At 44.8% G+C, this 26,588-nt stretch overlaps 1 protein-coding gene across 14 annotated transcripts in view; it reads left to right on the forward strand.

The window, feature by feature from the left end:
- bahcc1a (BAH domain and coiled-coil containing 1a) overlaps positions 1-26,588 on the forward strand; it is a 77,900-nt gene that overhangs the window by 19,769 nt on the left and 31,543 nt on the right. For 12 of the 14 annotated variants that reach the window (XM_085157970.1, XM_085157968.1, XM_085157976.1 and 9 more), the window contains exon 3: positions 25,067-25,249. The exons of 1 other annotated variant lie outside the window; for it this stretch is intronic. In XM_085157970.1, coding sequence (XP_085014096.1) covers positions 25,067-25,249 — 183 coding nt within the window. Of the gene's footprint in view, positions 1-12,194; positions 20,234-25,066; positions 25,250-26,588 lie in introns of those variants that run through there. One more of the 14 variants, XM_085157980.1, reaches the window with a different exon arrangement.

Below are 26,588 nucleotides of genomic sequence, written 5' to 3' on the forward strand. Positions count from 1 at the left end.
AGCTGTTTTAGTTTGCACGTAGGAAGCTGGACAGAGCACAACGACACTGATTTCCTGCTGGCTCACGAGCTGAATTTGAAATGAGATTTTGTCACTTCACGTTAAATTGTAAAGTGTCACAATGATGCCATCGCTTAACCAAAACCCTTGGCCATACCTAGAGCCATAAGCACGGAATGAATGGATGGATGAGCAGGTCTGCATGGGTTATGGCGTATGAAGGTTATAGGAAGGAAAGCAATACTAATCCTCCTTCTATATTGGGCTTTGAAGTGTCAGGGTGCAAATGTGTTCACAGTGAATGCATCAGGTTTAGCAAGTGACTTGGGTTTCATGTGAACCCAAATGCAAATGTTTTACAAACGGAAGTATGCACATTTGTGTCTGCACAGAAGAGTCCAAAATTTACAACCCTGCAGAATTAACTCCAACAGCTGATATGTTTTGTTTTTGTTTTTGTTTTTTTTAAAAGGACAATAAAAGAAAATGATGCATAGTCCCTCCACCCCACAAAACCTTGGAAGTGCTCCTCTTTACACATTTACTTGATTTGTGATCACTTTTTGTGCCCACATTCAGGTTTTTTTTTATTCTCTTCACACATTATTCTGGATTTAATTAAATATATAATGGCAAGAATTCAGTTCAGACAGGGGAAAAAAGATAATATAATTATATTGCACAGCTGTTTTAATGGACTGGATCACAAAATGCGTGTTGGCCCTTTTTATTTTGTCCATCCATGTAAAACAAAAGAGATTTAAATAAGATAAGTCAAAACAGAGGCGTATTGATTGCATCAAACAGCTCCACTTTTGAAAGAATCTTCTTTGAAAATATGTAAATGCAACCCCTAAAAACACATGTTTATGATGCAGCTGAGCAGTCTTGGGTTACTGGCAAGCAAAAAGGCATATTTAAATATTTAAACCCTTTAAAGTTATTTTATATGCCCAAGCCGCTAAAAGTGTAACAACCCGCTCAGTGTCGGTGGTGAAAATTCAGTGTGCATGTCATCCCTGATGATAATTATTATTATTATTATTTTTTTAAAAATTCTGAATTGTGTTATTTTATATACTTGTCTGTTTATTTATGTTTGGGATTTTTTAAATAAAGTGTTCTGCTACAGCAGGGCAGGGTTGTAGTAAGTTAACCAGATCCTAACCAAATTCTGCATTCATTTGCAAAAATCCTACTAAACATGAGGCATAATTAGTCATTCAGGAGAATTCATGGGTGCCGTTCACAATTCATCTCTCATCATTCATGTGTGCTTTTGGCAGTAGTGACACACACACACACACACACACACACACACACACACACACACACACACACACACACACACACACACACACACACACAGTGCCTGCATCCATATGTCTTTCATTTTTATTTTTTTATTTTCTTACCATTCATTCTTTTTGCTTGAGAGCACGAAGGCTCAGTGCTGGCTACAGAGCACAGGTGCACCCCTCCACCGCCTGCCCCCCAACCATATTTGGTGTACCTTTCGTAGTATTGTGCTACACACACGAAGGCCTAACCTTCCAAATGTCATCACTGTTCAATGAGCAACACAGGTGGTTTATTGTTCTCCTCAGTCTTGTCAGTAGTGCATGGGCGTGACAGCGGCGCAATCTAATATCCTTGTGATCTGCAAAATGATTTTATTCTTTACATTTCAAGTGTTTGATTGAATTAACATAAAAATAATTTGACATAATTTTCAAATCTTCTCTAGGCTCCACTAGGATGACTTTGTTATTGTGCTCTGCTGACGTCCAGCATTTGATTTATTGTTTCAATAATATTTGTAAATGTCAGGCATGCCATGATGCAGATATGTGGATGAGACATGAAGCATAATTTCAATTTATATATATATATATTTATAAAAAAATAGCAGGTTGTAAAAATATTGGATTATTTCTGTCAAGACCGCATGTTGCATTTTTTTTTAGACATTTTAAAAAAATAAATATTTGGTGGCAGAACTAGCTTTTAATACCAGCACCTGGATAGAAAGTTCATTAAAACACAATTTAAATGTAAACTCGTGTTGTAAAAGGAAAAAGAAAAAAAGATTTGTACTTATTTTGAATTTTCTTTTAGAAAGAACAACATTACTTTGCAATTTAATTACTTTCATATAGATTTTTTTTCCAGTTCCCCCAAAACATTAAATCAAATCTTACTATGTAAGATTGGTTAAATGCTTGTAGGGTGTCGAACCAAACTGGTTCCAGTTTGTTCATCTTGACAGGGCAGGTCATTAGTGTCCCTTCAAGTGTCCTGTATGCTGGCAACATTAGCACAACTGAGCGTGTTGTTTGCGGAGTGTGTTCAGTTTCTCTTCACTTTACCCCTGGGGACTAACTTGCACACTGGTTCACATGAATACTTTACAAAGAGCATGAATATTTCAGGGTTGATGTAAAAATGCATTCAAAGGCGGGTTTCTGATGTGGCTCCTTGAAAGGGTTCCTCTGACGTTGCGGAGGTATTTATTGCGAGCGGTCCCTTCACCCATTGCTGCTAAAAAAGAGCGATGGCAGTTGCAGCATTCTCCTCTGGCATTGTTCCTAACAGGCTTTTGGAATTTTGAATTTTTTTTCTGGGGAAAAATTTCCTTTGTTTTTTTGTTGTTTTTTCCCCGCATGCCACATGCACACTTCTACCCTCTTGTCCACTGAACCATGTTACTTAGAGCCAGTAGAGATTCTGTCAGTTTGCATTTGCCTCTGTCCATCTTCACCTACTACAAGCCAGTCATTTGTAATGCATGTCAGGTGGTCGATTTATAGTTTACACTTGCACTGTGTTCTGGGAATCTGACATTGGAGCAACTTCTCTCTGCCTGTACTTGCTGATACAGTTCGACAGAGACCTGTAAACTCCTCTAATGCGATTTAATTTGGCCAGTTCATTTACAAGGACTTTGAAATAGTAATTTTATCTTCTTCTGGCTCCGATGCAGAGTTGGAGACGGTCCTCGCTTGGCTGTGAGGCCAAGATTCAGATGTTGGATAATGTCAGAGCAGGAGACACAGTGGAGCTGTCTTTACTGCTGGCATTTATGGCTGTGGGCTCATCTTTCAGCCATATTGTTCTGATCAGTGTGCTCTGACTGAGGTGTGGCTGTGTGAAAGCAGCGGGGGGTTCACAGCCTGTCCATGGCTGAGCTCTGCTCTAAACATCCCATGTAATCAAAGGTCATATTTATGCCATCTCACTTAGTCTCCTCTTCCTTTGCATCTGCCCGGCCTCCCTTTCCATATGCTGTCCTCTGTCTCTTTTTCCCTTCCATTTTCAGTCTCTTTTCTTTCCAGCAGGAAGACTCTTGTGTCTGGGAAGTAGTGGTCTTCCTGCCACTTCTGTTTTAGCCACCCTCCCTTGCCCCTGGGCCATTGTTGTAGACCACAGCTTTGTGTGTGTTTTACAGCTGCTGTTAAAGATAAAAAAACAGCCCCTTCCACCCCCTTTATTGTTTTCTGGTAGGATGTCCCTGTCATTCCCTTGGTTTTTATGTCCTAGTTGGATATCTGAGCAGCGCCCCCCCCTTCAAAGGTTAGCCATGCTGTCTGGCTTCTCCCATTTTTTTTTCCAAAGGAGAATAAATAACTTTACTGGGACTTTTATTGAACGTCTCATTGCTGGACTGTCCCATGGGTCTGTGGATGCTGGGAAGAGGCTTCAAAGACAAACACAGGTGTTTGGTGGAGTTAGCAAGGGGCTGGTTACAACCAGGGTCTTTAAAACAATAAACTTCAGCGAGTAAGTGAAGGTTGTTTGTGGGAAAAGAGGTTTCTTCTTCTTGGCCTTGTAGTTCTAGTGTTTTGAACACTCACCGGGTTTGTACCCAGCTCCTGTTTGCCTTTGCCCACTCCCCTTCCTTGTTGACCCCAGACAAGAGCAGCGGCCGGAGTGTGTTTCATGGCCAGTGTAATTATTTAGCAGCACGGCCTCACTCATTCTGCCACTAGTCTTTTCTCTGGAACTCTAAACCTTTTGGGCTATAGTGACATCTGAACAAACATAAATTTTGAATATAGTGAGCATTGTATTAAAAGGCTACTTGTACACAGGGGCCACTATAGTTGATGTGCAGTGACAGAGCATGGGTCTTAGGCCAAGTTCTATTTGGCTTTACGCTACCGCTCTGCAAAACAGAGTGAGAACCATGGCCTGTTGTAGGGCTCGTTTGTGGATTGTTGTGATATAACACAGTTCAGACATGCTGTCAGTGGAGTCCCTCTGAATAGTGGAGGTGTTGCTTGGCATCCTACACCTGGCTGAAATAGCACCTTGCCCTGTGCAGCTGCCATCTGTCACCTTCCCCTGACACTGCGCCCCCCCCGGAAATCCAACTGACTGGCAAGGGCAGTCAACTGTCTGTGAAAGGGTAAGCCCCTTACATATTTGCAAATACCTTTGCTTGCAAGAGTAACAAGACTTTAGGTGTATCTGTATCATAAAATTTATTTATTTTTTTTACTAATGATTCAAGTGATCATGAAAAAATTTATTTTAGCATCTAAATCAGCCACTGAGTGTAATAAATTTAAAGTTCTATTATTTAAATTTTGTTGCTTATCAGCAAAACTGTTCACACAAAGTGAACGCTTTGGGTAGAGAAAAAAAAAGGATCTGGCTTTGCAAGAGGATTTTGGTTAACTGGTGGCCATGTTACCTCAGATACAGGCTCTTGACTCAGTCCGCTACCCAAACCACACCATGTGGCATGATGCCACAGAACCCTTGCCTTGAGCTTGGGGCGTGTACACAGGACAAACACAAAGGAGTCCCATGGGTGACGGTGACTATCAAGGTAATACCTTCCTGTATTGGATTTCAGGGCATTGGATTTCAAAACCCTCTCATGTATTTTTACACTCAATGTGAGGAAGTGAAAAGTTAATTGACGAATCCAACGAAGCCACGATGAACAGGCACGCACATATGCATGCACGCAAAAAATAATGAAAATAAAAGTGTTGTTGCCTGCTTAAATAGACTGATAGGTTTGCCCAAAGCCAACCGCTGCTATTTTGTTTGTGATTCAGATCTCTCTCTGCCACCCCTCATGCACCCTCCCTCTCTCTTCTAGTATCAGGCTGCTTCTCATCAGGCAGCCCCAGGCCCACCTCAGCGCATGGCCGTATTGCATGTGACAGCTGTTAGACATTATTAACGGCTCAAGCAGAAAATCCAGATTACTGTTTTTTAATTTCAATTTTATTATTGTAATCGTTCAGTGAAAAGAACAAAAAAAATAGGGGGGCCCTTTTGTTGTTAGCAGATTTGTGGTCAGTGACAATACTGCAAGCACATGAGTGTTATGAATGTGTGTGTGTGTGGTTATGTTTGGGTTGGTGGGTGGGTTTGCGTGTGTGTTTGTGTGTCTTGGGGTAGTGTTCTCCAGACAAACCACCCCACCCCACTAGAGCTGAGGCACCCCGTGGTTGGCTGTGAGGCCTAGACAGGTGCATTGTTAACCCTCTAACGTCTGAGCCCGTCTCTGCTGGATCTGATGTTAGTTCTCTGGCAGAATTTAATGCCACTTGGTGCGGCATGTGTAGCAGTCCCAGTTTGTGCTGCATTCACAGGAAACAGCATGCTGCTCTAATGGCGTGTTCTTTCTCCGCACAAATTAGGAGTTTTGAAAATGACAGTTTTTCGGGGTAGCTGTGCAGGCTTCACTTTCTGCTTCAGCACTAACATGTTGTAATGTCTGGATTTTTATTTTGAAACAACGATACAATTCAGCAACTGCTATGGTTTTTCTCTAGAGTTTGTCTTTATTTCCTTCACTTTCTATTTTCTGGATTCTGAGCTTCCCTTACTCAATTGACTGTAATCTATAAATGATAGTGTGTGGCAAACTGGTAGATAAACTTTACCCACGATTCGAAGTCTGCCAGTGAAGAGAAGCAGGTGTTTGTGATGTACAGTACCATTCAATAAGATGTTCCACTTAGTATATGCAAAAAAGAAAATTGCCATTAAATATACAAGCCGTATGCCTCTGAAGAGTGTGTCAGCCCTTTTGTGAGAAAACAAAGATTAGCATCAGGAATTCCATTTTAATAAGTCTCTTGGGAATATCTAACCAGATGCCAAGTCCTCAATCCAAAAGGGACTTGTTGCACTTTCTGTCTCTCTTGCTCTGTTTTTTTCCACCCTCTGTCTTGGTCTCTCTCTCTTGCATGAATATCCTGAGCTCTGCCTGACACAGATCAGAACCCCCCAAAAAACTTCTTCCTCCCCTTCTGCTTTCTGTTCAAATCACTCATTTTGCACCATAAATTCTCTCATGCCTACACGTTTGTTCTTTGATGATCCATGTCATACCCTTTCTGCTCCTCCCTGAAGCTTCCCCACATCCTCCATTTCCCCCCGCCCTTTTCATATTCACCCCCCACCACCAGTTCCTCAAAATGGATTGTTTTTTTGCCCTCTACCTCTTTCTGCATATTTTCCCCCTGCCCCCTCTGCCTGATGTGACCACTAGGCTACACTGCCTCCTCTCTCTCTGATACAGTATGCATCCCGTGGATCCGGGGTAAATGACTGGCTTTGCAGCAACAGATGTGCGTACGTCTGCTGTCGCTGCTTTGCAGTAAGGTTTTTCCTCTTGCCATGCGTGCCCACTGACCTCCCCTCTGGTGTTAGCGAGTTAAGGTTACTTTGTTTCCTCGAGAAAGAAAGAAAAAACGGACAGAGAGAGGGATGTGACGGCAAGTCTGGATGCACACTTGTCAAATGCTGTCATACACTTGCTGGTGCATTACAAATACGCATAAAAAACAGCATGTACACACTTGTGTATGCACACACACACACAGCATAAGCACGTCATGCAGACTCACACATCTTCCTTCCCAGGAGGCCATGGGGCCAGTGGGACAGAGCAAGCTTGAGAGTCTGGTTCATCTGTTTACATCTAATTATAGAAACAGGGCTATTTCTGCAACCACTACTCCAGCTTTTTTTTTTTTCATATTCTAGAGTGAGAGAGAGAAGGAGGGAGGGAGGGAGAAAGACAGTTGGGGAGTAGGAATAAAAGGAAGGTGTGAGAGAGAGACGAAGAGAGAGAGAGAAGAAAGAGGGAAAAAAACAAAGCCTTGACAGCCTTTTCTCACAATGGTGAGCGGTTATCTCATCCCCTCAGCACTGCTACAGTCTGCAGTGTCTCAGTACAGTACAACAGGACAGGGAGGGGGAGAGTGTCTTGTATTGTAAGCCCTCTCATCCTCATGTAACATGAATGTGCAAATTTATGAGAAACAAGCAACAGCAAAACAAAGCAATCGCTGTTTTCTGTTTTTTCTTTCTTTCCTTTCCCCCCTTATCCATTAGCCTTGACAGTCACCCCAATAAAAGAGAATAAATTCTGCACCCGTGCCTTGTAGGCTTTTAGTTTGACCCAGTGGAGAGCGCCGTCCATCCAAAACAGTCCAAACAAAACGAAGTAAGAGTTGATGTTGGGGATTAACGTTGTATAAAATGTATCTAGTATTAAAGAGACGGGGCCAGTGCTGTAGTTAATCCTCAAGCTTGGTGGCTGACACCCGGCTGAGTGGCTGCAGTTTGCCGGTGGGGCTGGAGCGGAGGAGGCACTGGGCTTCCTGCCTGGGGATAGCCAGGTGAGAGCCAGATCAGGCCAGGGATGTGCCTCTTTTTGGTTTGGGGAAAGGGGGGAGGGCGGGGGGCAGGCAGGCTGCAGCCTCTTGCAGGTGTTTTCATTACAAAAAAAAAGAGGAAGAAGAAGAAAAAGAAAAGAGGCTGAATGCACAGCCTGTGGGATGCAACTTGAGACAGGTTCTTCCCATCCCCCCACCCTAATACATAAACTCCTACATAATGGAAATGCTTGCTTGCATACACCAAACTGCCACCACCCACTCCTTTTCCTTTATTCTCAGACGTGGCAGGTAAATTAATTGGCTGCCAGTGTGTAACATATATGCCGAGATAAAGGTGCTCTGTCTGGCCGAGGTGTAGCGTAACGACCGTAATGATAGCTCCATTGTGCTTATGTTTAGGGGGGTAGTTAGCGGCACAGCTAGCAGGGTCGTTGCCGGAGGGCTGGATAGCCTCTGATTAATAGTGGGGAATGCTTTGAAGTGACACCCAAGTGCACCCGCTCACAGGCTAATGGCAATGCCATCGGTATAGGGAGTGCTCCCTCTTCCTCAGTCTTCATTAGCTAAGTTTCCCCAGTACTCTCTCGCCACCCACGCCTTACATGCTTGCCTCTTATATAGACAGCCTTTAGGAACACTTACGTGTTTTATTCTTGCAGTTGTTCCGTGGTTTCGCTGTCATTTCTCATTCACATTTGTGTAAGGAGATTGCTTTTTTCTTTAAGGCATCGAACGAAAGCAAAGAAGAGGCCTTTACTCACAGAGTTTCACCACGAAGGTGAACTGTGTCACAGCCTAAAGACTCATGGGATTCATGTGGCACAAGTGGGACATGGCAGGGTACTGTTCCCAGGATCCACTTTGATCTGGCATGCTGACGGACGAGCTACAGCTGTGGATGTGTGTGTGTTGTAGCAGGGAGGCAGGGTTGGGTCTGTCAGCTGTTGCAGTAAAGTAAACTATTAGTGGTGGGAGAAGGCAGCGATTCCAGTGAAGAATTAGAACCAGTTCTAATTGCAGTGAGGTTGGGCTATGATTACATGCTGGCTAATGCACTGACAGACCTCTTACTTGGCTGGCTCTCAGAAAGCTGCTGAAATGGCTCGATGCCTTTTGGTTATACAGCATAATGGGAGGGTGTGTGAACACACTTGTGTGTGTGTGTGTGTGTTTGGTATGTGTGGGTGGCTGCCTGTGTGTATCTCTGATTAAACTTGCTTTTAAGGAGTGGGGTTTTTTATGCTTTTTGCATGTTTTTCCGCAAGTTTTTGCATACTTGTGCGTTTTCTGTTTGATAGCTGTGCTCTGCTTGTTTCTTGAGTGCCTGTCATTATTTGTAGTAGAAGCAACTTTTCTTTCCAAATCAAAACTCAGCTGGCACAACTGTCTCTGAACAGTACAGAAGAAGTGTGTTTTAGTGTGTTTTGAGTTTTTGTGTGTATGCCTCTGTTGTATTTGTGTGTGTGTCTGTGTATGCCCATGGGAAACGGCAATCAAAGGAGCCGTGTGGTGTAGAGATTGTATGAAAGGAGTGAGAGAGGAAACAGAGTGGCAGGCAGCTGAGAGGGCAGCATGTGGGGGTGGACAGGGGGCTGATGCAGGTGCCTAATTCTACCTCATCTCTGGGCATTTTATATTCCATCCATCTCTCTCTTCTCCAGTTCTTTATGGGGCTGCTGGTTGATAAATCCACCTGCTTCAATTATGTTGCTGATTAGCGGGTATGTCTGAATAATAGCACACAGATGGATTTATACATTGTAAGCCTGTTGCTGAAGTAATCAGGTAGGACTTTTAAGAAGCTGTGCTTATTTTTCACCTCATAATTTGAATTATAATTAGGATTTTGTGTGTGTGTGTGTGTGTGTGTGTGTGTGTGTGTGTGTGTGTGTGTGTGTGTGTGTGTGTGTGTTTATTCAGGTGTGAAGGCTTCTTTCCCTTCTACAAGAAGCTCAGCAGTAAAGTGCTTAAAATCACATGATATTCCTTGCATATGGCCTGACAGTTATGAGAAATATCTGCTGTTTCTTCTTCAGACCCTTAGGCCTGTGTTGTCTGTTTTTTATCTAGGCAGAAAAAATACAGACATCATTGTGGTTTCTCAGAGCTCTGGAGGTCAGAGAAAACATTCAACAGAGTCACAGGAATTTTCTAGTGTGTATCTGTGCTGATTACTTACTGATTTAGTCATGGCTCTTACATAGACTGGTGTGTTTCAAGGATTACTCGTGGGATCACATGAGAGATCTTCAGGAGGCATTTTCATACAGCAGGGACCCCAAATGCAACCCCAACAACAGTCCACTGATGACTACCAATCATAAATGTGTCATGCGTATGTTTATTCGTGTGTGGTTGTTAGGAAACAAAATGGGATGAGTTTGAGTTTATTAATTCATGTACAAGATCAGTAACGTGTCGGCTAAGCAGTGAGGTATGAGGAGCGAATTGGTCATCCTTGGTAACAGGGTATTGCGAGACTAGAATAATCTGTACACATGGAAACTGGATGGATAAATACCACGTGTATAGCGGTAAAGTGGGCAGCTGTGTGGGAAGCAGAGGATTGTTGGGAAGAGTGGAACATGTGAGGGTTGTGCAGATGTCTGTTATTTTAGAGAGCAAATTTTCTTTAAGCTATGAGGTCCACAGTGTATTAACTCTATTGTGTATGTGTGTGTGTGTGTGTGTGTGACTAAATGCGTGTATCCCTGTTTGACAGATCTTATTTCAGAAAGTGGAGCTGCTTTGAGGATCAATACTGACATGCTGACTGCACTCGTGCACATGCACGACACACATACACACACTTTTTTTGCGCTCAGTGTCTCATCTGTCAGTTGTCAGTTTTCTCCAGCTCCATGGTTTTCTTTCGAGCTAGGCAGATGGCGAACACTCAGAATGAAAGCAGATCCTAAGTCCTTTTGGATCTCCATCAGTCTCTGGGACCATCCTGCACAGGGCTCAAGTTTCTCAAGCACCGGCTGAGCCTTCCCGGCGCTCCAAACCAGCCGTTTCGTCACCTTGCTTTACCCAGCTCACGTACGTCGAGTGTAACGGTGGTTCTTTTAAGTCTCGCATCCAGCAGCAGTCCACATTAACTCACGCAAGCGCTGAAGGTAAAAAGGCTGCTGACAGTTGCTCCCATTGCTTACTCCACCTCCTCCCTACCAGTTCAACAGATACCTAATCCCAGTAGGGTATCTATGCCCCTCTGCTCTTCCAGCTTCTCACCAAGTGTGTAGCCCTGCACTGCATGCATTAACCAAGTTCACCAAAGGGCATATTTCCCCACACTGGTCCATGTCTCTTACCTGAAGGAGCAGCTGCACTTCAGGGTCTATCAGCCTGTATGTTTTTATTTGAGAATGAGCAGGATTCATTACAGCACGCTTGCTTGGACTTGCTTTTGTTTGAAGGCTGCCCTGCACCTAACTGCAAGAGATTTTTATGAGGCACAGTTCTGAGCCAGTCAGCCAGGCTGCTGTGCCACAACCAGATTGGTGGGGAGCAGTGCCATTCCACCACATACACCATCTGGGAGATTGTGCGGAGAGGAAGGGAGAAAGTTTGTGTTCTTTTGATTATGCACATATGTTTGTGTAGGTTTGTATTTGTGAACATGCAAAGGGAGAATGGTGGTTAGAGCTACTTGTGAAAGGATTTTTTTTTTAAAGGGGGAAAAAAGTTTGTCTTTTAAAAAAAAAAAAAAAATTAAGGTGGACCTTATACCTTATAAATTTAAGGTGGACCTTATACTGCCCCTGCCCACATCTTGTGATTTATGGGCTTGTGAAGGAAATCTCTCATTTGCCACTTTTCGTCTCTTTTTTTCATGTCATTTCTTTTCTCACTCCGTCTCAGTGGAATTCAGTTTTCATCCAGATCTTTCACTGTTTCCACAAAGCAGCAATAGAATAAGAGAGAATAAGGGAGGAAGGGAAGCGAAAAGGACGGCAGCCAGAAGGAAGCCGTAGTCCTTTTTTGCGATTGGTTTAAAATCGTGTGGAATAAAAGCCTTGTCGTAGCGGATATGCTTCAAGTAAATATTCATAGGTGTTGACATGCCAGCGTAACGTATTGTGTTTGTGGCAAGCAGGCATGTCGGTATGCAGTGTATACTTTCTGCTTGTAAATAATTCAAAACACTTGTTATGGTGCTGTTCCCGCTGCATTGTGGTTTGAGCATCATTGTTGACACTAATAAATGAAAAAAATGTGTTTGCATCTTTTGTGCAACTTTATATGAAGAACACTGCTGGCCACGGGGCTGAATGTAACTGGTTTTTGCTGCTAATATCTGCCGGTGAGCACATTACCGCACTGAGGTCGCAGTCGGGTCAACTGCAGTCTGGAGCTTTTAGTGTTGGTGTGCATGTGAATGTACATTTATCATGTCTTTATGTGGACCTTACTCACTCAGGTGCTAGCTATAAATCTAGCTCACCCTTTCCTGGCCTGGTGAGGACACAGCGGGAGCCGATGGGTGGTTCACCTTTTTTCTTTTCTTTTCTTTTCTTTTACAAACGGGGGGGTATAGGAGGCCAAAGGGTTAGACGGGAAGAGAAGAAGAGAAGAGGGGGCTTAATGAGAGCCCTGACTCACATGATTATGGGACTGGTTGATAGAAATCAGGATCTTTCTGAAAGAAGTCAATTAACCCCCTCCCCCTACTCTAATTATGCATGGATTGCTCCACTGGCTCTTTACTGATAGGGCTGCTCAGCACAGCTCAATATGCAGACTCATGCTGCCTGCGTCTGTGTTGTGAGAAGCATTTGTCAAGCTTTTTTTTCAGTCAGCTAGCAGCCTGCTTTAAACTCAGGGTTTTTCAAAGCCATTTGTTACCCCCAGTCTACTCCTCTTTACTCACCTGCCAGGCAGACAGTCAGTACCAGGCAGTGCCAGTAGGGGGCTCCACCCTCAGGAGGATTCTGGTTATTAGCGTATTAGTAACTAGATGATGACTGAACTCTGTGGTCAGAGTAAATAAGCAATGTTGTAGAATGTCAACACGACCAGGCGGCTCCTTCACAGCACCCAGTGTTGACATAACTGCTCTCTTATCTGAGGAGAGCAAAGCCCATCGCCACAATAGAAAGCTATGCCAGATCAAATACAGTAAAGGCTAGAAACCACACTCTCCAAAACACAAATCCATACTCACACAGTGGCTGTGAGGGAATGCGGTGCATGTGGTAATACATACAGCACAAAACAATGGATAAAGCTGCGGTCCCAGCACAGGTTATTCGTTCTGCTAGACTGCCTGGTTTTCATGTTAACCCATTAAAATAATGGGGTGTTTAGGGTGCTGGCAGTCTGCGTAAAGAACCTGGACTCTGCTGTTATTGCTCAGCTTGGTAACGAATCAGTCTGACAGTCATAAAACACGCTTCGCCATTAAGCATCAGTGAATGAGCGGTTTAAGGTGAAGTGACAACTAATAGTTGTCTCAAAAAAAAAAAGCAGAAGAAAACAAAGGACGCAGGGGAGAGAGGATGCAAAAAGAAAGATGTCCATGTTTTGATTGTCAAAATCTGTGTTTAAGCACCTCTGTCACATTTGCGATCTCTGTGTCAAAACATTTCAGGAGACCTTCTTCCCCTCATTGCCTCACAGCACCCTAATAACTCTTCTTTAGTCTGCTTCCTCGCCGCTTCCCCTCCACACGCCGCCCCTCCTCTCCATTATGGCCTCTGCCAGATCTAGACGGCGCTTGGCTCACACTGGCGTTATGATAACCTGCTGAAAGCTGTTGCTCTCCTGTGAGCATGCAGACTCCCAGCCGATGTTTCCCTGCATCACTTTTCCCTCGTGTTCTCCGGTCAACCCCACAGCTATGACTTGCTTCATTTGTTTCATACATTCACCAAATCATTGCATGAGTTCAGACCTTTCATATAAATTCTGGCTTTCTGACCCAGCATAGGTGCTAATATATTTTATGGCCACCAATGTTACGCATAAATTAAAGAAAAATAAGAATAGGTGTACTGTTCAAAGTAACTTTAATAGTTTTTATTTGAAACCTAAAACACTGCTAGTATAGAACTATTAGACATGGCCAGTTGGAAAACATTTTTTCAATTTGCAGCCTTATAACTTTTCAGTGGTGTTTTTGTGTGACTTGTCAGTAAGTGTGTGTGATTGGAAGGATCTGCTAAGGCAAACCAACCAAGCAGCTGCAACACATCTGTTGGCTTCGATCAGATGCTGCAAGCCTGTTGTAAGCCCACATGATCTGTTCCCTTCTTCTCTGCTATTTCTTTTATATTTATGTGTGTGTGTGTGTGTGTGTGTGTGTGTGTGTGTGTGTGTGTGTGTCCCAGACAAATACAGAGGGGAGGATAACACATGATGGCCCATACTGCCCCTCCAACATGCTAAATGTGATCACTGTAAAAGTAAGGGAAGACTGCAGTGGTAGCTGTTCATCCACACAGACAGGAATGAGCAGCTGATCTAGAAATCCTCCGTGGTTTGACCTTGTATTTTTGCCTCTTCCACTATGAGTCGTTAAAGCCCGTCAAGATAACCAGCTGGAGAGCAGAGGAGGCTAAGGTAGGTCATGGCAGGTCAGGGAATAGGAGGGGAGACAAGAGGCATTTAAATTTGTGGGGGTTTTTGTCTTTGCTGCTGCCTTGCTCTGTGTTACACTTCATCTGCTGATGTTTGTGCAATGATGAGCTCCGTTCTTTTGTAATGATGACAGGAAATGCTCCTAATTTTACTCATCTCTGCCTTTGTGGCTGCAGATGTTGAGCAGACACCGGCAGCAGCATTCCATAGATGACCGGTGTCAAGAGTTATCGCAAGATATAACTCATCTTTAAAGGCCAGTTTGGCAGCGTGATTCGGCTAAACTCGTGCATTTGAAAGTGCAGATGGATAAAGTGGGAGAGGAAGTGGTTATCTCCATGAGTCGAGAAGAGTCTTGTCATTATGGCTAAGACGTTTGGTAACAAGAGAAGTCAAGGTGATGCATGTGAGATTATACACTGTGTTCTTTACAAGGTGATACTGTATAATGTTTGGCCTTGGCTACCCAGGTGCCTCGCTTCCCCTTGTCTGTAGGTTATCAGAACAAAACTGCTTGCATTTGTCTTAGCCGAACGCTACAAGAATTAAACATTTTTCCTTTGTTCCCCCTGTGAACCAACAGCAAATTACATTCAGGGCTACAGAAAGACCTTGGACTGGCTGGTGCAGCGGTTCCCAGCTCTGTTATCTGCACTGTTCTGCTCTGTGCCTCTGACAGGCTACATCAAAAAGAGAGAAGCCAGAGCAGGGAGCTGCCTTCTGTTTCTCTCACAGACATCAGACTTTATCATATTACAGGACAATCCAAGAGAACTTGGAGGACAGCAGCAACGTAGTGACTCCAACCAGACCCCTGATGTCCAGGACTGCTCTGCATGACCTAAATGAGGTGCCAGGCTACAGACGGAGGGAGGGAGAGAAGATGGGAAGACTAGGGAGAACAGGACATTCCAACGAGTCCTCGTTGCTGTTTGAATGCTAGGATGTTGATTTATGGGTGACTCTGATATAGGGAGGGGCTAACCCCATAAAACAAGATGTTCATTACACTTTTGGACCTTGTGAACACTGATGGACAAACAAGAGCAGAGAAACGGAGCGCAAATGGGACAAGAGAGTGGGAGGAAAAGTGATTTTAAAGAGAAAAAAACAGAAAATGAAGAGAAAGTGTTTCCATTTTGAAGCATGTGGCTGACGCCAACTGAGGGAAGAGACCGAGGTGATGAGGGAGGACAGAAATATGGAACTGAGCAGCAGGGGGATGGAGGGAGAGTGATGTGGGATGATGGAGAGGGTGTGAGGACGGAAAAGGAAAACTGAGAAGGGGAATGAGTGATGGGGCTCGAAGGAGCAAATGGAGAAGAAGGGATGAAAGTGAAAAAGGGAAGACAGCAGGCAAAATTTGCCCCAATGAATTGAGCTGCTTGCAGATTTATGTGGTGTTGTGGTTATCATTGTGCATGAACCAAAGGAGATGGGGAGACTCGAGCAATGCGACGCCCAAGCGTGAGCGTGCGTTTATCTGTGTATGCATTGCAGCGCACTTTTATTCTCCCTCAGCACGTTGCCCATGTCTCCTCCAAAGCAAACTAACTTCTGAATTTGACAGAACCCTCGCCTGCGGTGAGGTAACATCCACCAACATCCACACTACACTTTTCCAAAGTCTATCTACCTAGCACTGCTGGTTGAGAGAAGAGAGGATTAGACCACCCAGGACCGGGTAGTCAAAGCACCGCTTTGATGTGGCACGAGCATATGTGCAGTGCATGGGTACAATCTCTGCTAAAACACACTCGCAAAACACAGTTTTACTGCCTCCTGTGCGGCATCATTACTCCTCGTCAGTGGAGTGGTGGGATGCTTAAAAAGAGAAGGAGAGCGAGAGCGAGAGTGAGAGAGACACAGCCACCTCCTGTGCCAGGCACTGCCAGGCTGAAATGCTGGAGCCGTATGGTCACCCCGAGGGAGGGGAAACCTGCCCGGTCTAACCACATCTCAATTAACCAATTAAGTTCAAAAGTTAACAGGGTACTAATTAGAGAATAGTGCTGAATCCTTGTTTTAATCTGTCTTTTTTCCCCACTACGAGGCATGTCTGTGTCCGTGACCTGGCTGGCTGAGCTTTGCCTGCGTCGGCTGAAACATGGCACGCAAGCTGCCGTTAGTCACCCATCCATCCCCATGGCCAGAACATAAAACCAATGGATTTAGAAGGATCAGTCATCAGCTGTAAAACAAACCAGATTCAGAGCATTCCATCTGATCTTTCCAGTGGAACAGGAGGACCATGAAAATCCCATTTTTGGATCTAGAGTTTTCAGAGACCTGTGAGTGAATATTCACAAATGAAGGATAGTTTTTAGTCATAGCTAACGTGGCTGTTTCCTGCTCATCCGGCTTGTATTTGTTCCTGCAGATGGGCTTTAATGGATGCCAAATGGGAGGTTTAGTGCCTCACTATTGGCCTGTTGGAGTCTCTTTTTAACACCATCATATTAAATGACTTGCGTTTAGGACTCGAGGCAACGGCGTGCTCCTGTCGTTGACAATATGCCTCGGGCAGAAAGTGTTTGTAACACACCGCTAAAAGTATAAATTTTATCCCCGCATTAAAGGAGGAGAAGAGGGGCTGCTGTATTGGCTGCTACCACCAATAAAAAGATATGTGGGCTGTATGACACAATTGTAGTAAGGCGGCTTTGAGCCCCGGAGCCAAACATGGTGTGTTTAGAATCAGGCTGACAGCTCGATATAGAGAGAGGTGAGAAAGCCTTCTTTGACTCTGCTCTGCTTTCTAACAGGGAATTATTATTTTTTCTGTCTGTTTGTTTTTTGGGATTTAGGGAGTGGTGGTATTTAATGACCCATGCAATTCAAGCTCCTGAATGATTGGTAGGATGATTAGCTGTTTGTATTTCTGAGTGTGTGCATGTGTGAATGAGGAAGAGGCTGAATAAGTCTTGTATGTCAGAAAGCAGTTTGAGGGGTGAAGGACTCCCTTGTCGTATGCGAAGCCCTGGAGGATTCCTCCCCCCTTCCTCTCTTCCTCCTCCTCCCTTGTTCGCCCCCTGAATCTCATCTCTTCCTCTGTGAAATCCACAATGCTGGGAAGAAATGTGTCATTAACAGGGGAGACCAAAATAATGTTTATGGGCTCAAGCAGCACTGAAATCATTTTCCATATCAGTGCAACTGCATGGGCCCTGTGGGGGAGTAAATCTGATTTTCTCCTCCCTGTGCCAATGGGAAACATCATGGGAAAGAAAACAGATTGGATTGTTAGAGAGATGGCCTGACGCAGCTGTGGGCGGCTCTTTTTGTGTTTGGGTGTGCTGCTGCTGTGTGCGTATATCATAAAGACAGGATCAACCAGAGAAGGGAAGAGAAGGCAAAATAAAAATGTGGATGTTAGCGTGAATGTGTGGATGAGAGAACGAGCCCCACTATGGGAATCGCAATTTCATGCCTGGGGAATAAAGAGCTGGGATGCAACGAATGACCCTCGTGGAGCAATGGGTCAGTTAACAAGCACAACCACCAGTTTGGTCTGGACACATCAAATGTCCTGTATAAGTTACAAGGAGTAAAGTACTTCCAACTAAATCTGATGCCTTTTATGCCCGTTCCATAAGAAACATTTGCATTTTATCCACGTAGCCAAGAGGGGAAAAAAGGAATAGGTTTAGTAAAGCGTGGAGGGAAGTTTAATAAACTAAAATGCTGACGGAAATAACTGTGCTTTGAGAGAAAACACTTCGTAATGAGAAAACTGCTTTAGTAATTTGCACTTCCTGTTACATCATGAACACTTAAGTTCTCACAGAAAGGACAGAAATGAGCAAAAGCAGAATGCAGTGATTTCGTGTTGTGGTTTTCTTGTATGTTCTCTTAAATCTCTGTTGTGGGACTAGGTAAAGAGAGTGTGCATGTGTGGGTGAGTATAAAAGGAAGGTAATAAGCCTTGAGCTCATTTGGCTTGGCCTGGCCTGGCCTGGCCTGGTGCTGTTGCTGTTTCGAATCTGTCCTCCCACCTTCCGTGTCCCGGACCTGGAATGTCTGCTTGTTCTCCACAGATGAGGCCAGTGACTCAGCAAACAACTGCACTTTCACATGGCTCACAGCAAGCGCGCTTAAACAAGGGTCTAAGTGATGAGCCCAAACCTTTGCCTGAGGCTATTAATATTTTAATAGCATTAAACAGTGAGTAGCATTAAACCTTAGCACTGCACTTTACCCTTCATCGCCCCGCTCTTACCCCAGTTTTTTACTCCGCTCTAGCTCTCACCTGCAATCTTCACCGCTTAGCACAATCTCACTTTGACAGTCAGATGTCTGATTGTCTCTTAAACAACACTTCCTGGCCCGCTCCCCAGAAAATAGCCATGAAATTTCAGTCTGTCTTCTTTATTTACTTTGCCCATAACACACCTCTTCAGCAGGAACTCTATCAGACATTGCTATCTCTTTCTGTTGGCCCCCTCCTGCCCCTCACACCAGTGTTGGCACAGCAGCTATGGAACTGAAGAGGAAGCTCCTTTTTGATAAAAATAAACCTTTCTGAAAAAGAGCTTCATGAATGATTAATTGTGATAAACATGACGTGCTGTACTCCTTGAAATGCCAGCCTGGCCAGGTACCTAGACACATGTGATCCTGGCTTTTGCAGTTTTGCAAACTGCTGTATAAACAGTGAAAAGGTTCGAGGAGTAGAATAGATAAAGAGAGACGCTGGTGGCATGTGTGCACATTTTCTCCCGTTTTCTCTTTAGCGTGGCATGTGTGGCTCCATTGTTATGTTCGGGCTCCCTGCCAAACTTGAGTGAGCCAGTTGGTCTAATTTGTTTAGGATTAGAATCTCTTATCCATATCATGTTGACTTCTATATTGTATAAACAGCTGGGTGAAGTGGCAGGGGTTCTTCAGCTGACCTCCCCAGGCCAATTTTATTTGCATTGTACTCATGCAAAGAATTCCCAGAATCCCTTTTACCCCGTCATCACTTCAGTAGTGAGAGAGTGGCTGACCACAAAGCCACTCAGCAAACACAGGCTGTCAACTTGAGCGAGACGACCACCATACGGATGCACAATCGCACACACAAAGGATCACATATGTTCATAAACGCACGCACACATACTCCCACACGCTCTCTGCTGATTTCACTTTGAAAGTTTCTCACAGTTCCTCGGTCTCTTATCTACTCTAAACTCTCACCCCTTTCCCCTCCTCTGGATGTTGCATGTAGTAACGAGGCTTTCTCACTCTCTTCCGCCATCCATTCTTATAACTGGTTCTCTTTCTCCCACCCCCACACTGACCACATCCACTAAACTCACTCCACAGGCACGCAGTGTGGAGAGTGTTGGAGGCGTCCGCTGCTGGCACTTTCCCCCACCCCTGCACTGGGCCCAGGTCCAGGACTGGACCGCCTGCTCGCTCTCTCACTCTTTCTCTCCCTCACTTCAGTATACTTCTGATCCTCCTGCAGTAGCCCACTCCCCCAGTCCCACCATCAAGCCTCACATCGACACAGAAAGAAAAAAGTCAGGGGGGGGCGGGAGTTTGTAAAGCAGGGGGCAAGTTAAGAAGAGGAAGGGGAAAAAAACTTGCTACAGTTGTTTCTGAAGTGAGGAGGAATTTGGCTACCAGTTGCACTAATGTTTTCAAGATGACTTTGACTGTTTGAAGGAAATCCCCCCACTTTAGTAGCCATTTGAAATTCCATCTGTGTTTTATTGTGAGGAAGTAGGTGCTGGGTTAGTCAGCGGCCCTCCAGGGTAGCAGTGCAGTCTGTCTGGGGCTGCTGATGTGTACAGTGGCCCAATCCAGTCTGTGTTACTGGAGGGTCAAAAACTAAGTCCTGTGTTTGAGTGAATGTGTGTGTGTGTGGAAAGTCTGGCTGGCTTCTTCTTGGGCGTCTGAATTCCTGGGCAGAACATGGAACTACATTAGTAGGAAACTCTGATGAAAAAGACACTGAAGTGGGAGTGAAGTTCGCTTACCAACGAGCATCCTGCTCAGTATGTTTTTACTTGGTAAGTAACTCTTCAAATGTCTGTATCTTCCTTGCTGTTTCCTACTTTCATAGTGGGTTCTTTCGTAAACAAGTGCTAAAGAAACAAGCTGCTACAATTTACAGCTAAACACAGAAATTCTTAAATGTCTGATATAAAATGAAACCTAGCTTACCAGTATATGTTCTGTCGCGTTTCTTTCTGTGTTAAAGCAGTGCCAGTAACTAGCAGCTCTTGGAAGAAGTACATTTATATTTATTTTCCCTTGAATCACCAATCTGATGTTAATTTCATTCATTTAAGACAAGAAGGAGAGTGTGTATTTTCTGTCAGAGGACATGACTGAGAGAGTGAGAGAGAGTACGTGGGCTATGATTATTCAGGGTGTGTTGAGGAACCTGGCTGCCACATGGCACTGACCGTTCACTGAGCGACCTAAACTGCTCACAGACTCTCTGATACGAGCTCTTATAAACTGGTTGTGTGTCTGTGTGTTTTTATTCTCTGGCATTTCTTCTTCTGCTTCTTCCCTCCACTCTGTGGCACTTGGTGATCACTGAGCTGTGGAGAGCAGGTTGATGCAGTCACATCTGCAATTTTCTTTCCGTCTCTCTTCTCCTCACGTCACCATCACTCTCACTTCTCATTGTGCGTCTGGCTTCTTTGTCTAGACGACACGTCCATCCGTCCCTTCGGGCTGTGGTCTGTGAATAAGACGGAGGGCTTTAGACTGCCTTGGCTTGTTTTTCAAGAGCAGACAGAGAAATATGATCCAAGGTGAAATAAATGGACTTCTTCTTCTTCTTAGAGGCGTAGTTGTAGATCCCCATGTGCTCCCTCACATGCTCATAAACACAAGCGCATGTGGATGGGCGTCTGCCTCTTCAGGAGAAATTTTTGATCTGATTCCCAGCGTTGAAAAGAACAAGATGTTGTGGGTGGGTGCTTGTTGTCTTCCTGGCTTTTTTTTTTTTTTCCTTTTACCCCATCACTTTGTGGTCCACATGCAGATGAGATTGTATTATGCCTCGTTAAGGCCCCAAATTACCCCGAGTCGTATGATGACATCACATCCCTCCCCTCAACTTGACAACTGAAACCTGTTTAAATTCACTGGACGAGTGTCTGTTTGATTGCAACTGTGACCTAAGTGAGGTTTCAAGGTAGACTGGCTGTTCTTGCTGAGCAGCATGCTGACCAACTGCATCTGCCCACTGCTGTTGTAATGGCTCGTATTCAGCCTCCTTGCCTCGAGCGCTGTTTCTCTTTCGTTCCCATGACAACTGGGCCTTCGTTCTCCTAGCTACGCCTCCCTGCCTGCTGCTCACTCCGTGCCGCCCTCAGGGGCCCATGCCTGGGCCCACATTATTGTGTGTGCATGCATGTATATTTTTGTTGTTGCACGCAAACTGGTCTCCTTCACCCTTGCACACCAACGCCGGAGCAAAACAGTAGCACTAGTTAACACCTCCACCTCCGGAGGTTCTGCTGCATTTGTGTTTGTTTCTCTGGATCTATGTGAACACAACTGTGAGTTCGATTGTTGGGATGTGGTGTTGAGATGTCAGGAAGGGAGGTGGGTTTCCCCTTATCCCGGTGTCCCCTTCTCCTTTAATTCCCTAATAGGATTAATCTTCATCTCTGTCAGGGATCGGTGCCGATTAGGATGCACATGACCCGATTTTCTTAAGAGCGCATACAACTGCACTGCTGGCACCACTTAGGAACTGGAGAAATAAATAAACACAGTTTAGAGAAAACACACAGGCGCAGAAAACATAACTTTTACAAGGAGGCGGTGGAACAACGGCTAAGTCACTATTTATTACACCACTAAAACTGTAATAGTAAGTCGAGCAGTGGTGCCGTCATGGCTCAGACTTTTATTCCACTTGTTCTGCACTGCTTTAGTTGGCATCCAAAGTGAAAGAAAGGTGAAAAACCAGCCCACTTTTATAACCTATGTGCTCACCGACACCTCTGATTCATTAGGATTTAAATGGGTTCAGGGAGGGCATTGTATTAACGCAGTGTGAGTGGAGTTTGTGTTTTCTAAACAAGAGTGTGAAAATTTGAAAAAAAAAAGAAGCAGGAATTTGTGTGGCGTCATGCACAGCATACTTTCAGTAGGAGGCAAATATAACACTAAGGGAGAGGTCATTTAGTGTGATTGACAGGTTGAGGAGTCTGCCAACCACTAACTCTCACCTGCTACAGTTTACATCAGAGCAGTGCTCAGTCCTTCACCAAGTGAAGATGCCACGGCCAAACTGGACCACTGGAAGGTCTGATTCGGTTGTGCTGTGGGAAGGGCTTGTGGTTTGATTTGATCCAAGACCCTTCTGAGGTTTTCATCCAATCCCTTTCTCCCTGAACACAGGCTTAAACTTCAAAGATCTCCTTGCCCGACATCTACACATCCCCTTTTTAATGTATTGTCCTTCTCCTTTCCTTGTCTTTCTGGCAGAGGCTCTCTCCTCACTGTGTTAAGAGGGGCTTTGCAGCCTCTCTCTGTCACTCTATGTCTCTCTCACCCTTTCTCCCTCTCTCACTCTGAGGCAAGGCTGTTAATAATGCAGGAGGATTAGCTGATTTATGTGAGCCAGAGGCACTGAGGAAAGCTGGGGTTCCTGGGGGCGACAGGCAGAAGAGGGGAGGGGGGGCAATGAGTGTGCAGCATGGAGGGCGGTGACATACAGGAGCCCGACGTGTCTGGATGATGAAGGTTGGATGTGTGCCTGGTGAGCATGCTGGCCATAATCCACCCACCCACCCCCCACCTCCACTGGCCCCCGACACCCACTCTGAACTCCGCAGAACCGTGCCAGGAGCCCTCCACAGGGACCAAGTGATAGGAGGTGGCAGCAGAGGGGAATGGGGACTGATACAGAGCAAAAGGAGAACAGCATGGATAGTGTAGCATGTGACCAGGCTACCTGACAGTGTCTCCCATCAACATGTGAAATGTTGCTATAGACAATTGAAATCTGATTAAATAGAAGTTTTTGCTACCATGTGATTTAGGAGATGTAGTCTCATTATTTTGTTCCAATGTTTTGTTATTAGAAGTGGATCTAAATAAAAATCTCCAGCCCAATTTTCCAGGCTTAGACTAAGATAACCTGATAATCCAGATAATCTACGGCAAAAGAGAAATGAATCACAACACACTTTGGCTTCATTTCTTTCTGTGATCAAATTTCAGAGACCTCCAAGAGTGTCGCTGCATCCACATGCGCACAAACACGCACACGCGCAGGATTGGTTGTAAGGTAGTTTTTCGAGGCAGGGCGCTGTAAGGTTGGGGATCGTGGGGGATTTCCACCTGTCTGGGGCGGTGGTACCAAGTGTGACAGAGGTGCTTTTGTACGTGTTGTGTGTTTGTGCGCGCACGCCTCTGCATGCTTCTGTGCTCTGGCCTATGAGCCATAGGCTATTCGGTGCAAAAGCGAGAAGCAGACTGATGGGTTTATCCCTGCTGTCTGCCCAGAGGATGTGCTCACTCACTGGCTGGCTGATTAAGGCTCCCACACAATTGTTCTCACACTCCCAGAAAAAGAAAAAAAAGGATCGATGCATGTTTGGACTGATTCATGCTCCAAGAAAATCAAATCACTCAGCATTCCTTGGGAGATCAGCTTGTCATAAGAGGCTCATAATGAATTTCTACTGTGTCGCTCTCCCCGTGTTTTGGTGTGCGTGATATACGATACACTAATGTGTGTCTGAGCATGTATCTGCATGTGTGCTCTCATACAGGCAACTTCATACATATGCATGAGACTTCACGGTGGTGTGACTTGGGGGAAATGAATGCGCAAAGAGCCGGGCACCCGGGCCCCTCACTCAAGTGCACTGGCGGGCGCGTAATGGGAATGCAATTTAAGCAGTGGTTAATCAGTGTGTTTTCTCCAGCTTGCCCAGCAATGCATAATAGACAATCAGCCCCCAGTCATACGGGCGTTGCTACAAATGGTCAATTACTCATCATAGTCTTGTTAAACACACAGTTCAGCCAGCCAGGGACAGATTGCTCTGCTGGTGCCATTATTATGGTAAAGAACAAAGCAAAGCAATGCTAGAAACAGGGAAAGAGGGAGGGAAGGAAGAGACAATGAGGATTTGGAAGAGGCATGGTGTATTTCTGCACATCAAAATGGGACAGAGGAGGGGACGAGAAGAGTGAAGACGGCTTTTGTAACAAAGCAGGAGGAAGGAAAAAGGAGTGAAACACCGAAATGGAACCAGAGAAGAAAGAAGAGCACGGGATTGTCAGCGTCACGCAGAGAAAAAGCAAGACTGAAAGAAAACCAGACAGAGAGGAGGTGAAATGGAGCAAAGCAATAAAAGAGATTGAGGGCATGAAAGTGAGAGATGGAGAGCACAAGATAATGGAGGGAGGGAGAGAAATTGAGAAAGGGACACTGGGGAGCAGGAGCAAAAGTGTGTGAGAGCGAGAGGGAGAGAGCCTGAGAAAGTGTGTACTCAGCTGTGAGATGAGACCTCTGTCTGCCCATGGGGAGAGGTGGTGTGAGGGGAGAGAAGACGAGGGAAGAGGACTCTGCTGACAGTGAGGGGGAGGAGAGTCTCACACTTTCTCTCTGTCACACACATACGCTCTCTCACTCATTCAGCCTCTCCCGAGAGCAGCGATCACATTTGCCTGGCTTAATGATTCTACCAAAAAAAGAGAAGAAAAATATGTATATATGAGTGGGCCTCACACTGAGATGCAAAGCTTTTCTTTTTGTTTTTCCTTTTCATTTTTAGTCACACTCACTGTCCCAGTGTACACACACTCCCAATTCTAACCATTTTTCTCTCTCCTTACCTTTTGTTCCTGTGGGAATGCAGGCAGTGGATTGATGGGCAATTCTTCTGCCTCCTTCATGGGGACCTTTCTGGCCAGTAGTCTGGGTTCCCCTCCTTCCCACCCGTCTCATCCCTCCCGGCCGCCCTCCTCGCCCTCTTCGCCCTCCTTCCGTGGCGGACCCCACTCGAGCGCCTCGCAAATCTGGTTTCCCCATTCGCATGAAGGTACCTCAAATCACACATGTACACAAACACACAGCCACAGCCCCTCATCTGACCGCACCATCTGGATGAGGTGATATTTATGTCCTGGCATTATTGGAGGCAGCTTTGCACGGTGTATTGTTACTCTGATATTGTATATTTTTGTGTCGCGCTAGGTTTGCACCAAAGTACGGCTTGTAATCGTCTGGGCTCCAACCCTTTTATTTATGCACTAAAATAGGCCCACACCCAGCCTGTTTGGGATAGAGCACTGTGCCACGGTTTTCTGGATACAGACACAGGGTTAAAAGTTCAGCCACAGAATCTTGCGGTATTCGATTCATGTCAGCAGGAATGTCACTCAGGGCCCTCTGAAGCAGCACATGCGACTGTGTGCCAGTAAAAAAAAAAGAAAAAAAGTTGCAGTGATTGCAGAGCTTTCAGCCGGTGTCTCCATCACAGTCTTAAAAAGGTGGTTCCCACCAATCAGAATTACTAAACCCTTACTCGACACACACGCACATACACTCACAAACCAACTTCAACACCTCATATTCTGTCTCGATCCAGCCAGGAAGTCAGATAACGATAAAGCTGAGGGATTAATGTAGTTGGGTGTTTCAGGAATTAATTGGGGTGACAGATAAACACAAGACAAATCATCTTATTAATATATTAACGTAAGGTCAGCTTTTCTGTGTCTTCACCTTCAGATTTACATCTTGCTAATTACGCACTGTGATGGCCACCTAAAATTACCTGGTGAATCACAATCCTGGATGAACTCTTGTTATTTCAGCCCCCTGGTTATAATATATTTATTATCTAAGAATAGCCCAGATGTTATCGGTGGGGAGGGGGGAAGTGTTTCTTTTCTCTTTTTTTTTTTTTTTTTTTTTTTTTTTTGAAATTCATGGTCACTCATCAGCGGCACCCCACCTGCATGTTATGTGTCCAGGGATGATTAAGTGGATTACAGCTGAGATGCTGTATAGTCATGAAGATTGTTAAATCATATGATATCTCCCAGCAACTTCCTTGCTCTGATGCCCCGGGCAGCAGGCCGCTGACTCAGTGGACAGATGCTACACCAGATTAAACTCTAGACTCCTCCAAGATATTAGCTCCAGCGTCAGCCCAATCTCAGACATTTCCCTCCAAACTCATTTTGTAAGCATCAGTGTTTCCTTTATCTTATACTTTCTAGGTTTCATTGTCAAACACTTTCTTCTTGTGGAAAAGTAAAATAATATTAAGAGTGATGAAGATAATGCCAAGCCTAATAAAAGTAATGGAGGTGATTATGACTGGGATTATTACTCAGTTGGCAATGGAGGCCATTATCTCTATTGCAGTTTAA

The sequence above is a fragment of the Neolamprologus multifasciatus genome, chromosome 4, assembly GCF_963576455.1.
Source record: "Neolamprologus multifasciatus chromosome 4, fNeoMul1.2, whole genome shotgun sequence".
Classification (NCBI taxonomy): Eukaryota; Metazoa; Chordata; class Actinopteri; order Cichliformes; family Cichlidae; genus Neolamprologus; species Neolamprologus multifasciatus.